Source organism: Mus caroli, chromosome 8 (assembly GCF_900094665.2).
Source record: "Mus caroli chromosome 8, CAROLI_EIJ_v1.1, whole genome shotgun sequence".
Classification (NCBI taxonomy): Eukaryota; Metazoa; Chordata; class Mammalia; order Rodentia; family Muridae; genus Mus; species Mus caroli.
The window spans coordinates 38944414-38957754 of NC_034577.1; the positions used below are offsets into that span (position 1 = coordinate 38944414).

A 13341-nucleotide genomic window follows, 5' to 3' on the forward strand; every position below is an offset into this window, starting at 1 on the left:
AAAAAAAAAAAACAAATCAAACCAGTTAACCTATCACATTACATACTTACCATTTTTCTGGGTTGAGAGCATGTAATCTGCTCTTGTTAGTTTTCAAGTGTGTAGGCAATATATTGTTGATAAAACTGTTGTCATGGGTATGAGAGACGCAAGAAAATTGGTTTGAACAACGTCTACCTATTTATTTTATTTGATACATGGGGCGGCATGGAGCCTTGTCTCGTGGTACAATAGAACTCTGAATGAAGCTGCACCCACTCTAGGGCGACAGATGTAGCTCCTGATTTTGTAAGTACCATTCTTGTCCTTTGCTCCTCTGGGACTGTCATCCTGAGGAATTATCCTACTGCCAGGCATGAGGGGCAGACCTGGACTCTAGGTCTGTTGGAGCCTAGGGATGCAGGGATTAGCCTAGAACATCAGTGTTGCTTGATAAAGCTTCAGACTTCAGACCTACAAGTCGGCACTGAGCTGTGGATGCAGCTAGAGGTAGGTCCATGGAACATAGCCTGAGACTTAGAGGTGGAATTTGGCCCTAAAAATCCATAGTTCCTGGGCAAGTGGCTGAGAGAGGTGGTGCAACTATTAATTATTACAGAAGACAAAATTGACCCAGGAATATGTAATACACCTAATTGTATTAGGCATGAGAGTGAGCCTACCTTAGTTAGAAAAGGGAGAAATGACTGGTCAGTCTCCAGATTATAATCTGATTATTTGGCTGCATTATAATGTGGATCTAAGCAGTATGATTGAATTTCTAACTTCCTATTCTCTAGAAAAGAACATCTATGTGCTATCAAATGCTATTGCTGTGAAATAGCTAGCCTACATCTGTACAAATAATACAGCCTACAGAAGAGTTAGTATTTTCTTCAGGAAGAAAATAGGATGAAAACCAAGATGATGTCCCAAGAATGAGACTTGACACTTTATTGTTTAGCTGAACTGTATAAACATGGAGTTGCTTTGAGGTACAGGGGAAAAAATTCATCCACTAAAGCACTCAGGTCGAACACTGCCCTTGGCGTCCAAGGTGTGGTTGAGAATAGGTGGGAACCCAGCATCATTCAAGGTTCATCCTTCTTCTCTCCTTTCGTCCCCACACATCCCTTTCATTCCATCTCCTCGAAGTTGCTCCAGAGGATCGATCAGTGACCTAAAGTTTCTTCTGAAGATTGACATCTCTTTCCTTCAACTCCAGCTGGACAAATCCCAGGGAAGACCTCTGGCTTTACCTTGCTTGGGTCAATAAACTCAAACAGAGAATGCAGCTCATACCCTTGACACATGTGTGCCTTGTACACACATACTGATACACATATACTAAATAAAGGAATAAGTAGATGAATGTATAAAAGTGTATAAAATGTTAAAAATGTATAAGGCAAGAATTAAATATATGTAATAAATTGGGAGAAACCCCATTTACACAAGTGAAACCAATTAAAGGATCTCCCAAATTGTTTGGAATGAGACTTTCTGCTTAGACCCAGTTTCTAGATAGTAACATTAGTCATTTCATGGACTCTTTTCTAGTGTATATCTCCCTCATTGGTTGTTTTGAGTTCTGTGCCCTGGGACTCTCTGGAGAGTCTAACAGCCCTGTTTGGTAATATTGTCCCAAATGACCCATGTTCTAGTTCTTACCAAATAACTGCCTTTTCACATTGTTTCCCTTTGGATGCTGATTCATGGATACAAATTCTACCCTTTCTGCTTCCTGCTTCTGATTGCTAGGCCATGGAAAACCAAAACCAAAACCAGCCACACAACCGATGCTGTTAAAAATGATTTATTAAGAGAAGTTTCTAAAAGTCATTGTGTGAGGAATAGTAGCCTTGTGTGCCAAATTAAAATGCAAGGAATGGAATTCAATTGACAGCTTGGGGAGAACACTCCATGGGGCTGAGTTAATTAGATGTCTCGGGCTGAACGAAGTGCGATCGTACAGTGTAACTAAATATAGAAGAAAAGATTCTTTCTTCTAAAAGTAGAGGAATTACAAGAAAGACATGGCCACATCAAGGAGAGAAATCCTGAGTTCTAACTCATCCAATCATGGTCCTGAGTTCCATAACACCAAAGTATATTGTGGGAGAGAGTAAATTGGAAAGGAACTGGAGAGGCATCAGTGTAGACATTTTAGCTACTTCTAGCCATGGCAGAACTTGGGCAGACATTTGATGTCTCCTCTACTCCATGCCCCTACTCTTAATAGAATGGCACATAACCAGGAAGTTTCTGTGGCCACTTGAACTTCAAAAGCCACTAACTACGCTTCTGTGAGAGGCTGGATGTGGTGGAGAGGGATATCTTCCAGTAATAAGATGTCTAAAGTGACTGTGTCCACTAAGAACAGAAAGAAGATTCTAGCACACAGGCCACGAGGTGACTGCACCTTGACTGGGGCATGCAAGGGGCCTGCTTTTCATTATAAAATCTGAAAGTGTTTTGGCAACTACTCCCATCATAACTGATATCTCTGATGACATCATAAAAACTTAAGCCCATTATCCTGAGGGCTTAGTGACCCAACATTTTCAAATGATATATGAATTTCCAAGTCAACGAGAACATTTTCTTAATTCTGAGATTTCATTTAAATGATGATCTTTGGGCAGGCCGATGGTCCCTCTGTTATAATTTTTCCTGTATGTTTATGTCAGTGCTGCTCCAGCTAGCTAACTGTGCCCTCGAGAGAGAGACCAGGTGTGATGTGGCATCCATGTTGGTAACAAACACACCAAAATTCTCAGTGATAGACTGTGTCCCAAGATCTGGGTTGGGGTGGGGAAGGGGGGACAAGAAAGGAAAAGCACTAGGTTTGAAGATTCATAGTTTTCAATTCATAATCTAAAAAGTTACAGATACCATGTTTCCTATGGAATGATCTTCATTAATAAAGTCACAGCTTGAGGATGGAGTTAGGGATCATCTTCATGTCTCCTCTTCAGCTTGATCCAGATGCCATTATTTGGCCTAAGAATCAAATCTCCAGCCAGGCCGAGTTCTTCTCTCTTCTGGTTGGATTCTATCCAAAAGTGCCTCAGGATACAGGCAAGAATGGTCTTCTCCTCCATGACAGCAAACTTTTGACCTTGAAGTAAAAGTAAACAGTATCACTTGAATTGTAGACACAGCTGAAACGTCAGATACAGGAGCTGCAGGGCAGCCCCCAGGCACTTCACATCCACGTAGGCCACTGAACAAAATCCCTGAGAAGACGGCTAAAACTGAAAAGTTCTGAGTGTCCCCTTTGCTCCCACAAGAGTCATATTATCTACAACAGCCAGACAATCTCGTCTTTTACAGTGCTGTGGACTTATTGATCTGTAGATTAAATATCTATGGATTCAACTGACCATGGGTTAAAATACTTTTTAAATCACATCTTTTACTGAAGATAGTCTTTTTGTCTCATCATTCATGCCCTATGCAATACAGAACAATTATTTTGCATAGCGTATATATTGTCATTAGTATGGTGGGAATCTGCAGATGATTTAAGTATACTTGAAGATATAACTATGCATTCATATGCAAATTATGCCAGCTTATACACAGGATTTTGCATCCTCAGATGGGACGCTCTGAGAGGTCCTGGACCATATCCAGTATTAGATGGGCATCAGAGGACACCTAGGGATGACACCTCTCACTCTTTCCATATTTCATTTGTTTACTTGATAAAGTGTCTCACTGTGTAGCTTTGGCTGGCCTTGAACTCACAGAGATTCCCACGTGCCTCTGACTCCTTAAGTACAAGACACCAAATCAGGCAACTCCCGACATTTTATACTAAGAATCTCTTTAGAGATAGGATTTTAAAATAATAATAAAAAATTAACATTGCATGGTTAAATTTAAATGAGTTAAATGAGATCATTAAGGTGGGTCTCTGTAGGAAGCAAGATATTTAACATGCAGGCACATACAGACGAAAGACCAAATGAAGACATACAAAAAGAAGGCCGCTATGTCTAAACCAAATGAGAGAAACCTCCCAAGATACACTGACCCTGTAGCCTGGTGAGCAATGGTTTAGTTTCTATTGTTTTGATCCATCTATTCTGTATTCTGTCTCACAAAGATCAACTCTTTCTGACTCCCCATCACGGGGATTACATGTGCACACAATCCCCAGCTTTAAATGCAAGCTCCGGACAGACTTGGGTTCTCACACTTGCATAGTACCAACTGAGCTGCCTCCCTAGCCCCTAACAATGACATATTACAACTATAGTGTAAAGCAAAGGACAGAACCCCTTTCAAAGTCTATTGCCCATGAGTAACATCACATAGTGCTTCAGAGATTCTTGGAAGTAATCTATCACCTGGGCCTGAAAGGTGAAAGTCACTTGCATGGATACAAACCAATACAGTTTCTAGGTCCAGCAGAAAATGGCACATAGGCATAGGGATGGCGTCCTTGGGAATTTTCAGGAAAGAACCGCTCTGGTCGGAATTCCTCTGGATCTGGGAAGTATCTGGGGTCTCGGTGTAGTGCGTAGGGAATGATGATTGCTTCCGTTCCTTTTGTGACTTTGTAACCGCCTGTCAGTAGCAAGCAGTGTGTTAGGACACTGGAGCCAGATGGACATCAGGAATATAACCCCCGCCCCTCCCCCATGCCACCATCAAGACTACTCACCCACGTTACAGTCCTCGCTAAGACTCCGGGCAAATAAAGGGACAGATGGGAAAACTCGGAGAGTCTCCTTAATGACGCAATCCAAATATTTAAGTTTTTTCAGGTCTTCCAAGGTGACAGGACGATGGGATCTTCCTGGTTACAGTAAATGTATAAAATGAAACACACACACACACAAACACACACACACACACTATATATATATATATATATATATATATATATATATATATATATATATACACATATACACACACATATTCTAATATATTCTATATTCATATATATGTGTGTATATATGAATATAGAAGGATGTATATATATGTATATATACATGTATATATATATATATGTATATATATATATCCTTTGTGAGGTGAGACATCAGGTCAATGCAGAACCACAACAACAGTGTTGAATGTCTACAAAGCATAATTTCTAATATCATGAATAACCAAATAAAATGAAACACTGTGCCAAGTTAGAGAAACCAGGTAAACCAAGACCATATCCAGTTTTAATATGTTAATAAAGTCACATTATGAAGACAAAAGCCTCTTATTGTGATGGTTTGTATATGCCAGGGAGTGGCACTATTAGAAGGTTGTGGACCTGTTGGAGTGTGTCACTGTGGCTGTGGGTTATAAGACCCTCATCCTAGCTGCCTAGAAGCCAGTATTTATCTTCTTCAGATAAAGATATAGAACTCTCATCTCCTCCTGCACTATGCCTGCCTGGATGCTGCCATGTTCCTGCCTTGATGATAATGGCCTGAACCTCTGAACCTGAAAGCCAGCCCCAGTTAAATGTCTTTGTAAGAGTTGCCTTGGCCATGGTGTCTGTTCACAACAGTAAAACCCTAAGACACCTATGATTCCATTTAATGAGACAGGAAGTAAAATGGTGACTGCCAATGGGGAGCAGGGGTAGGGGAAGAAAGATCAATGATTGATTAGCAGTACAGGTTTCCTTTAAGGTGCTAAGAATACTTTACAGATGATAGCGTTTATTGTACAGTAGACACACATCCTCCTGCTGTATCATTCACTGTGTCAGATGCAGTCATATGAAAGGATCCTCCCTAACCCTCATAACCAGCTCTGCCTTCCCACACAGCATCTTCTTGGCGTTGCTCAAGGCACAGCCCAAGACACTAAGCTGTAGGTACATGTGTCTGTTTCACCTACTCAGCATCAGGACCATTATGAACCATCTCAGTGATCTGTGCATCCTTAGCCTCTTCTCTGGGATAGTCACATGTCAGGACATTCGTTGAATGCCTGCTAGGGAATTCACTAGGCCTTGTCAAGGAGACAGATACAGGCAGGAGTCCTACACCACCACCTCTCTGTTTACGGCAATGGCATCCCTAGGGATCAAGAATGACCATTGCTTCTGTGGACTCAGAGTCCCCAACAGAGCTAACAAAGGCACGTGTACCAAACACGTCATCCAGCTCCTGATCCACTTTCCTCTGGACTTCTGGATTAGTGCCCAGTAGGTATAAGGACCAGTTGATTGCCGCAGCAGTTGTATCGTGACCCTGTAAATATAAAAAAGGAGACATTTAGAAGTGCAGTCCTATTGGAGAATGTACGAGGAAGAAATTGAACGCACTCTGCTTCTCACAGCTTCAGTGTGACTGATGCACCTAAATCATTCAGTGCAGCTGCTCACCTCAGTGTGAGAGAGATTTAACAGTTCCTTCGCTGGGCAGAAGTGGCACGCTTCTGTAATCCTAACACTTGGGAGGAGGCCGAGGCAGGAGGATTGCTGTACTGGTTAGTTTATATTGTCAACTTTACACACCCGGGAAGAGAGGGACTCTATCGAGATATTGCCTCCATCAGACTGGCCTAAAACACATGTGGGGCCTTCTACTTGATTAATGATCGATGAGGGAGGGCCCCAGATCTCCAGCCCTGGTGTACTAGACCATCCCTAGCCAAGCGAGGACCAGGCTATACAGGAAAAGCAGCTGAACATCAGTTATCGCAAGCCACTGAGAGGCGCTCCCCTGTGGCGTCTGCTGCAGGGTTCTCCCTTGAGTTCTTGCTTTGGCAGGCCTTCACTGCTGGTGCAGACCACCAGGGATTATTTGTGGGCTTCTGAGCATGTTCTCCCACTGAAGACATTGGCTATCAGCCAATTTAATACATGGCTAGTCTCGGGCAAAATGCTACGTATTTTGTAGAAATTAATCTTCATAACTCCAGGAAACATTTTTTTTTCAAAAAGTTAAATAACTTCCCAAGGAAGCAAAAGCAGGAAATGAACACTAGCCCTGCCGATGAATCAGAGGCTGCACCATTCTGTGTGAGACTCTGGTATGGCTGGTGGTGAGGAGTCAAGTCACCATTGGGACAGCCTGATGCTCCACCCACTTCGTATTTCAAGCCTTCACCTCTTTCCTCCTTCTCATCTCCCTGTGGTATTTCCATACACCTGCCACCCTTTACGAAGCAGCTCTGGGGTGCAACCAAGATCCAGGTGCCATTGCTTGGCTGTCTGCTAATTTACAGGAGGAAGCACTCCTAAGAACTCATTTCCTTCTCTTGAATATAAAGGGGTAACCTCCCATTCAAGTGTATTGGAGAAGATGTCTCCTGAGCTTCCTATGGGTGAAGTTAAACATGCCGAAGACTTTACAGAAGCAAGCACCACAATGACTGAATCATTTAATGTTCTTTGGTCTTGCTTTGGTCCAGTGTTTCGAGACTATGCCTGTATTCTTCCATTTTGGAAAAGAGTGTATATTCTAGGCTATTATATACTGGAAAGTGTGTAATTAGTTTTTTGATTCCACAAGAGTCACAGTGAAGAGCCTGTCATGAGTCATAGAAGAGAGTAAGACTGCTAAAGACTATGGGATTTTTAAGTTGGAATAAATGCATTTTGCCTCATGAGATGGCCATGAGCCTGTTGGATGAAGGGGCTGAATGTCAGTGGTTTGAATGAGAAGTATCCCCCATCAGCTCCGTATTTGAGCACTTGGTCCTAGGCTGCTGGCACTGTTAGGGAGGTCATAGGGCATTTAGGATGTGGAGCCTTGCTGGAAAGAAAAACAACTCTCTAAGACAGGCCTCTCCCAACTTGGATATCACCCTCTCAGCTACCCATGTGATAAAGGGGATCAGCCAGCAGTTGTTTTTTGGGGAACTGAATCCACAGTCTCACATATACTAGGCAAGTAATCTACCATGAGATTCCCTGACCCTGGCCCAAAAGGAAAAATTTTAAACCATCAATTCATCTAGCTCTCTGTTTACCACACAGAGAAGCCAGTTAGAGCTGGAATGGCCGGAGGCACTTTATTTAATTCATTGGCACAGATCACGAATAAGAACAAAGGCCTTCAGACCCTTCCTACCTACAACTGTGTTCTCTTAAGTGGTAGAACCCCTTCCCTAGAGATCAACCGATGAGGCAATTCCATTTGCATATTGTTGCCTTTGTTGCCTATGCTTTTAGGGGTCATCTTCAAGAAATTAGTTCCTAGATCAGTCACTAGGGAGCTCTCCCCATATTTTTCCTTATTAGTTTTACAGTTTCATGTCTGACAGTTACATCTTTAACCCAGTTTGAGTTCATTCTTGTGTAAAGGGTAGAATAGGGCTCAGTTTCTATCCTTCTGCACGTGGCTATCTAATTTTAGAGACTCTGTCTAATGTAAATTCTTCCCACTGTGTATCTCAGCATCTCTGTCAAACATCAACTGATTATAAATACAGAATTACTTTCTGGATCTCTAACCCATCCCAATGGTCTCTATATATGTTTTTATACTCTAACCACGCTGTTTCAGTTACTATAGCTTTTAAGAGTATTTTTAAAGTAACCAAGTGACTCCTTTATTCTTTTTTTTACACAAGACTGTTTTGAATTTTCAGTGTCTTTTATGGTTGTTTTCATATGAACTTTAGGCTTGGTTTTCCTATTATCCAAAATAAGTCATTGGGATCTTGTTAAGAACTCCACTGATGCCAGGTGTGGTGGCTCACGCCTTTAATCCCAGCACTCGGGAGGCAGAGGCAGGTGGATTTCTGAGTTTGAGGCCAGCCTGGTCTACAAAGTGAGTTCCGGGACAGCCGGGGCTACGCAGAGAAACCCTGTCTCAAAAAACAAACAAACAAACAAACAAACAAACAAACAAACAAACAAACAAACAAAAAAAGACTCCACCGGGTATGAATAATGCAGATGCTTATCAACAGGTGACTGGGTCTTTAAATTGTAGGCTATGTATAATAAAATCATGTACATTCTCCTTTAAAACTAGGATATCCTATTATTTGTGATAATATGGATGAATCTTAGGGAGCATAAGGGAAAGTAAAATAAGCCACGATAAAAGAAAAATAATACATGATTTCACTAACATGTATACACTAACAATAGTTTAACTCATAGGCATACCCAATAAAGACAGTTGCCAGAGAGTGGCTGGTAGCTGGGAAGGACAGGAAGGAGAGATGCTCAAAAAATACAAATCTCAGTGTAAGCAATGAATCCTCATAATCTATAGCACAGGTTTATGGCTACAATCAATTACAATGTATTATGTACTCCTAAAGAGTAAAGTTTGGGGCTGGAGAGATGGCTCAGCAGTTAAGAGCACTGACTGCTCTTCCGAAGGTTCTGAGTTCAATTCCCAGCAACCACGTGACCACCTATAAAGAGGCCTGAAGCCCTCTTCTGGCATGCAAGTGTACATGCAGAAAGAGTGCTCAAATATTTAAGCATTCAAGTCTTTTGAATGTTCTCACTCCAGAACTGGAGTTGATGAACACGATGTGCACATTCCCTAATGTGTACATGTATCAAAGTATCACACTGGATCCCAGAACCAGAAACAATAGTTATCTACCAGTTAAAAATGAATTAAGAATTTGCCCTGCATCCAGATGGCAGGCGGCAGAGTAGCCAATGAAATGCAAGGCGCAGCACTCAAGGGCCCTCTGGAAGCCCAGGCACATTTTTTATAACCTCCACTTGCAAGCTGTTGCTACATCATAGGACTTTCTGAAACCTTAGTTCCGCAATCCACATGTAGAAAGCTCCATTCTCTGTAATATTCTTATAATAAATGCAGTATATTTGCAAGAAGTATTTTTAAGAATTATTAAAATGCTAAAAAATATTCCATTAGAATCACAAACTAGTACGATTCTCTTTGTCTAAAGCAACCTCATAGCTGTAGCTAAGGGCCAGACTTAAAAAGGAGTGTAATGGCCCTGTTTGGGGAGGTTAAGAAAGAACGTAAGGCAAGATAGGGAACTGAGGACAATGTGAGACTTTGTGTCCTCTTAAGAGAAGTCTGGAGACCCTTAAATTTTCTTAATAAAAAGAAATCATATGTCTATCATTATCCTTTTCTTGAGTTTTATAGTTTCTGACGATGATATAAAAATTTTCCAGTTATACTAGAGTGCATGCAAGCACGTGTGTGTGTGTGTGTGTGTGTGTGTGTGTGTGTGTGTATGTGTTTGAATGATAGTACATGCATAGAGGTCAAAGAGTGACTTTTGGGAGGTAGATTTTTCCTTCCACCACATTGGTTGCAAAGATCCAACTCCAGTGCCCAAGCTTGGTAGCAAACACTTCACTCCCTGGGCCATCTTGATGGTCTCATTTCTATGGAGGATTTCTTTTTGGATAAGATTTATTTTTATGTGTCTTGGTGTTTTGCTTGAATGTATGTCTGTATAAGAGTGCCATAGCCCCTGGAAGTAGAGTTACAGACAGCTGTGAGCTGCCAGGTAGATACTGGGACTTGAACCCAGGTCCTTTAGAAGAGCAGCCAGTCTGCCCAGCACCCTGCCCCATTTGCTTGCTTGTTGCTGTGGTGCTGGGAATGGAACCTAGTTCTTGCATTAAGCAGGTGTTGCCGCCATGAGTACATCCTGAGTTGTGAAATACAGTAAGGAAAATTACCTGGCGATAAAAGTTACCTCAAACATGAAGGTGTCAACTTCCTCTCGGATGTCTTCCTGGCTTAATCTGTTTCCTTCCTCATCAGTCACACTCAAAAGCAAGTCAAGGAAAGCCTTGCGCTTATTTTTGGAGGGCATAGGACCCCTGCCAGCACCCGTCCAGTCTTCCTCTGCCTTCCTTTCTTTGACTCGTTCAGCTATGACCTGTAGGATTTCAATAATGTTGAACCAAAACTTGCACTTTTGGTCCATTTTCCTATGGAAACATGCTGTCTTCTCCCCTCTCCCCCCCTGATACTTTCTCAGTTCATTTCAGTGACAGCTTAGGTTCTTGTGAACCAGCACCAAAGCCTCTGGTTAACACCGAGGATGTCATGTGGTGAAACTCTTAACTACAAATGGAATGACAGCACAAACTCGGAGTTTCCAAGTACCAGTTTTGCAGTCTTTCTAACTGGGGAATAGAGTCACTGTCTAGGAAACATCCCCTAGGGATGTGTGGGAAGTAATGAGGAACAGTGCAGATGGGAGGGAGAACCCGGCTCCAGAGGACACTGATTCTAGGATGATTCTATCAAGTTATGGAGACAGGCAATGGCAAGTTAATGAACCAACAGCTGATGCCATGTCACTCTACATGTTTGCTCTTCAGTGAGTCTGGTACACTGTGCCTTTGAGTGTTAGTGTGACTGGGTCCCTAGCCACATCTAGGTCTCAGGTGATAGCCATACAAGAGGGCTTCTCTGCTTATATCTACTTTTGTCCCTAACACTCTGCAAGCACCTGACTTTTGTCCACAGGCCCCCATTTCACGTATCACATGACAAGCATTGTGTTTGCATTATAATACGTTGCCCCACAACCTCAAAGTCACCATTCACTTAGCAGAGCCTGCCTTTGTGGACTGATCTTCTCTCCAGATCAAGAACACTGGCAAGCATTGTAGAATGTTCACTAGATCTGAAATTAACCACAAAAATAGTCCACACATCTGTTGTGCTTGCATATACTTTCTTTCTCCTGTTGGGTAATTGAGTTATCGCATGAAGAGGCTTACATGAGTAGATTCTCAGAAATTTGGGAACAAAATACTATGTTTTCTTTGTGGATTTTATAAGTGTTTACATATCAATATATAGTTTTTAATATTTGCAAAATGAATGGTATTTTCTATGTAGTCTAGAATTCATTACTTATTGTCACTGATGTCGATGCATGATATTTGGAGCGGGGGTGGAATGTAATCATAAAATGTGACCTGCTTCTCCTCCTGCTACCTGATGCTTGTACTGCGGACAACTCAGGGCATTATCTCATTCACTAAACATCGACTGACTTCACCACGTGATCATTGGTGGCTTTTCCTTACCACAAAGAAGAATTCCCAGTATACTTCAAGCAGTAATAACAGGAAAAAAAGATATTTAAACAGGAACATTTCAACACATTTTAAACTGCATTTTCATGTATGGTTTCAATTAAACGTTGCTCTTTGATAAACATGTCATGAATACAAAAATGATTCTGCTATGCTTAAAACAAAGCCCTTATCTCCTGCTTATTTTTCAATTTGTAAAGAAAATAGTACTATCAAATTAATTTTCACTGATTTCTGCTCTGTGCTGAGTTAGATGTTCTTTCATCTGAGAGCTACTGCCTTCCCTTCCCAAAACCTTTCCCAAGAGACTCGTGTATGGATCTCCGTCTCTTTCCTCTCTCATCCACAACCCTGTTGGCAAATCAGCATAGGAAGTCCACAGATGCTCTTTCATTATTGTTATAGATAACCTACTCGCTGAGACTGCTCTCTGAGACGGTAGGGTGCTTGTGTAACTCGTTTCTCTTTCTCCAACACTGGGTACCAGCCTTGACACCCAGCAAGTATTTCATTAGTGCTATTTGAATAGGTAACTTAAATGTAATATTAATAATTGTTTTTGTATTTCTATCTAATTTAACTCTTGGAGAACAAATATTCTACTATATGGCCTACATCTGGGTTTCCTATAAAAACCAAAACCAAAACAAAACAAAAAAATCCTGGACTGAAGAATATCCTAAGATTTGATGATAGCTGCATAACATTGCGAAATCATTTAATTCCACTTGATTCTGTGCTTTGTATATATTAACACACACACACACACACACACACAACTTACATTGTTGGTGAAAGTATGTAGGCATTTTAGTCCCCTTTTGTGGTCCCGTCCTTCTTTAAACAAAGGGTACCAAGAGTCAAACCAAAGCCAGGGCATCTTCATTCTTCTATATATCATATCACTCATCCTATAAATGGGATAACATCACCTTTTATATCAGAACATTATCTCCAGACATTTGGTACCTGGCCTTGATAAAGTTAATAAATGAAATGTTGCCAATTGCTCTTCAATGCTAATAGAGATCCATATTTGATACCAAATGGTGAAATAAGAGATTAATATACATACCATGGAACTGAAACAAATAATACATGTATTAGAGAAATAATAAAAATCTGCTATGAAACATGCAGACAGCCTCTGGTCAGTGCTTTTGTCTCTACAGTGTGAATTCCCAACTTCTGAGGAATGTTAGTGCATTTGTACCAAAGGTTTAGTTGAAATTTGACTTTCAGGGCCACAAGCCTCTTCCGGGCAGACCAGCACCAGGGTAGCTAGGGTGCAGGGTCGGCTGACACTCGCCAGCTNCCCACAACNCCCGCCACAGGATCTTGAGACTTCTGGTGAGTGGAACACAGCTTCTGCTCCA

General features: G+C 41.4%; 1 protein-coding gene across 1 annotated transcript in view; it reads right to left on the reverse strand.

Moving 5' to 3' along the window:
* Positions 1-1779: 1779 nt before the first annotated feature.
* The window catches only part of LOC110300005 (cytochrome P450 4V2), a 26783-nt gene continuing 15221 nt past the window's right edge, over positions 1780-13341 (reverse strand). The window contains exons 6-11 of the mRNA XM_021170035.2: positions 12750-12876; positions 10606-10791; positions 6095-6197; positions 4655-4789; positions 4378-4557; positions 1780-3100 (exon numbers count right to left, since the gene is read on the reverse strand). Coding sequence (XP_021025694.1) covers positions 2928-3100; positions 4378-4557; positions 4655-4789; positions 6095-6197; positions 10606-10791; positions 12750-12876 — 904 coding nt within the window. The 3' untranslated portion in view covers positions 1780-2927. The remainder of the gene's footprint in view (positions 3101-4377; positions 4558-4654; positions 4790-6094; positions 6198-10605; positions 10792-12749; positions 12877-13341) is intronic.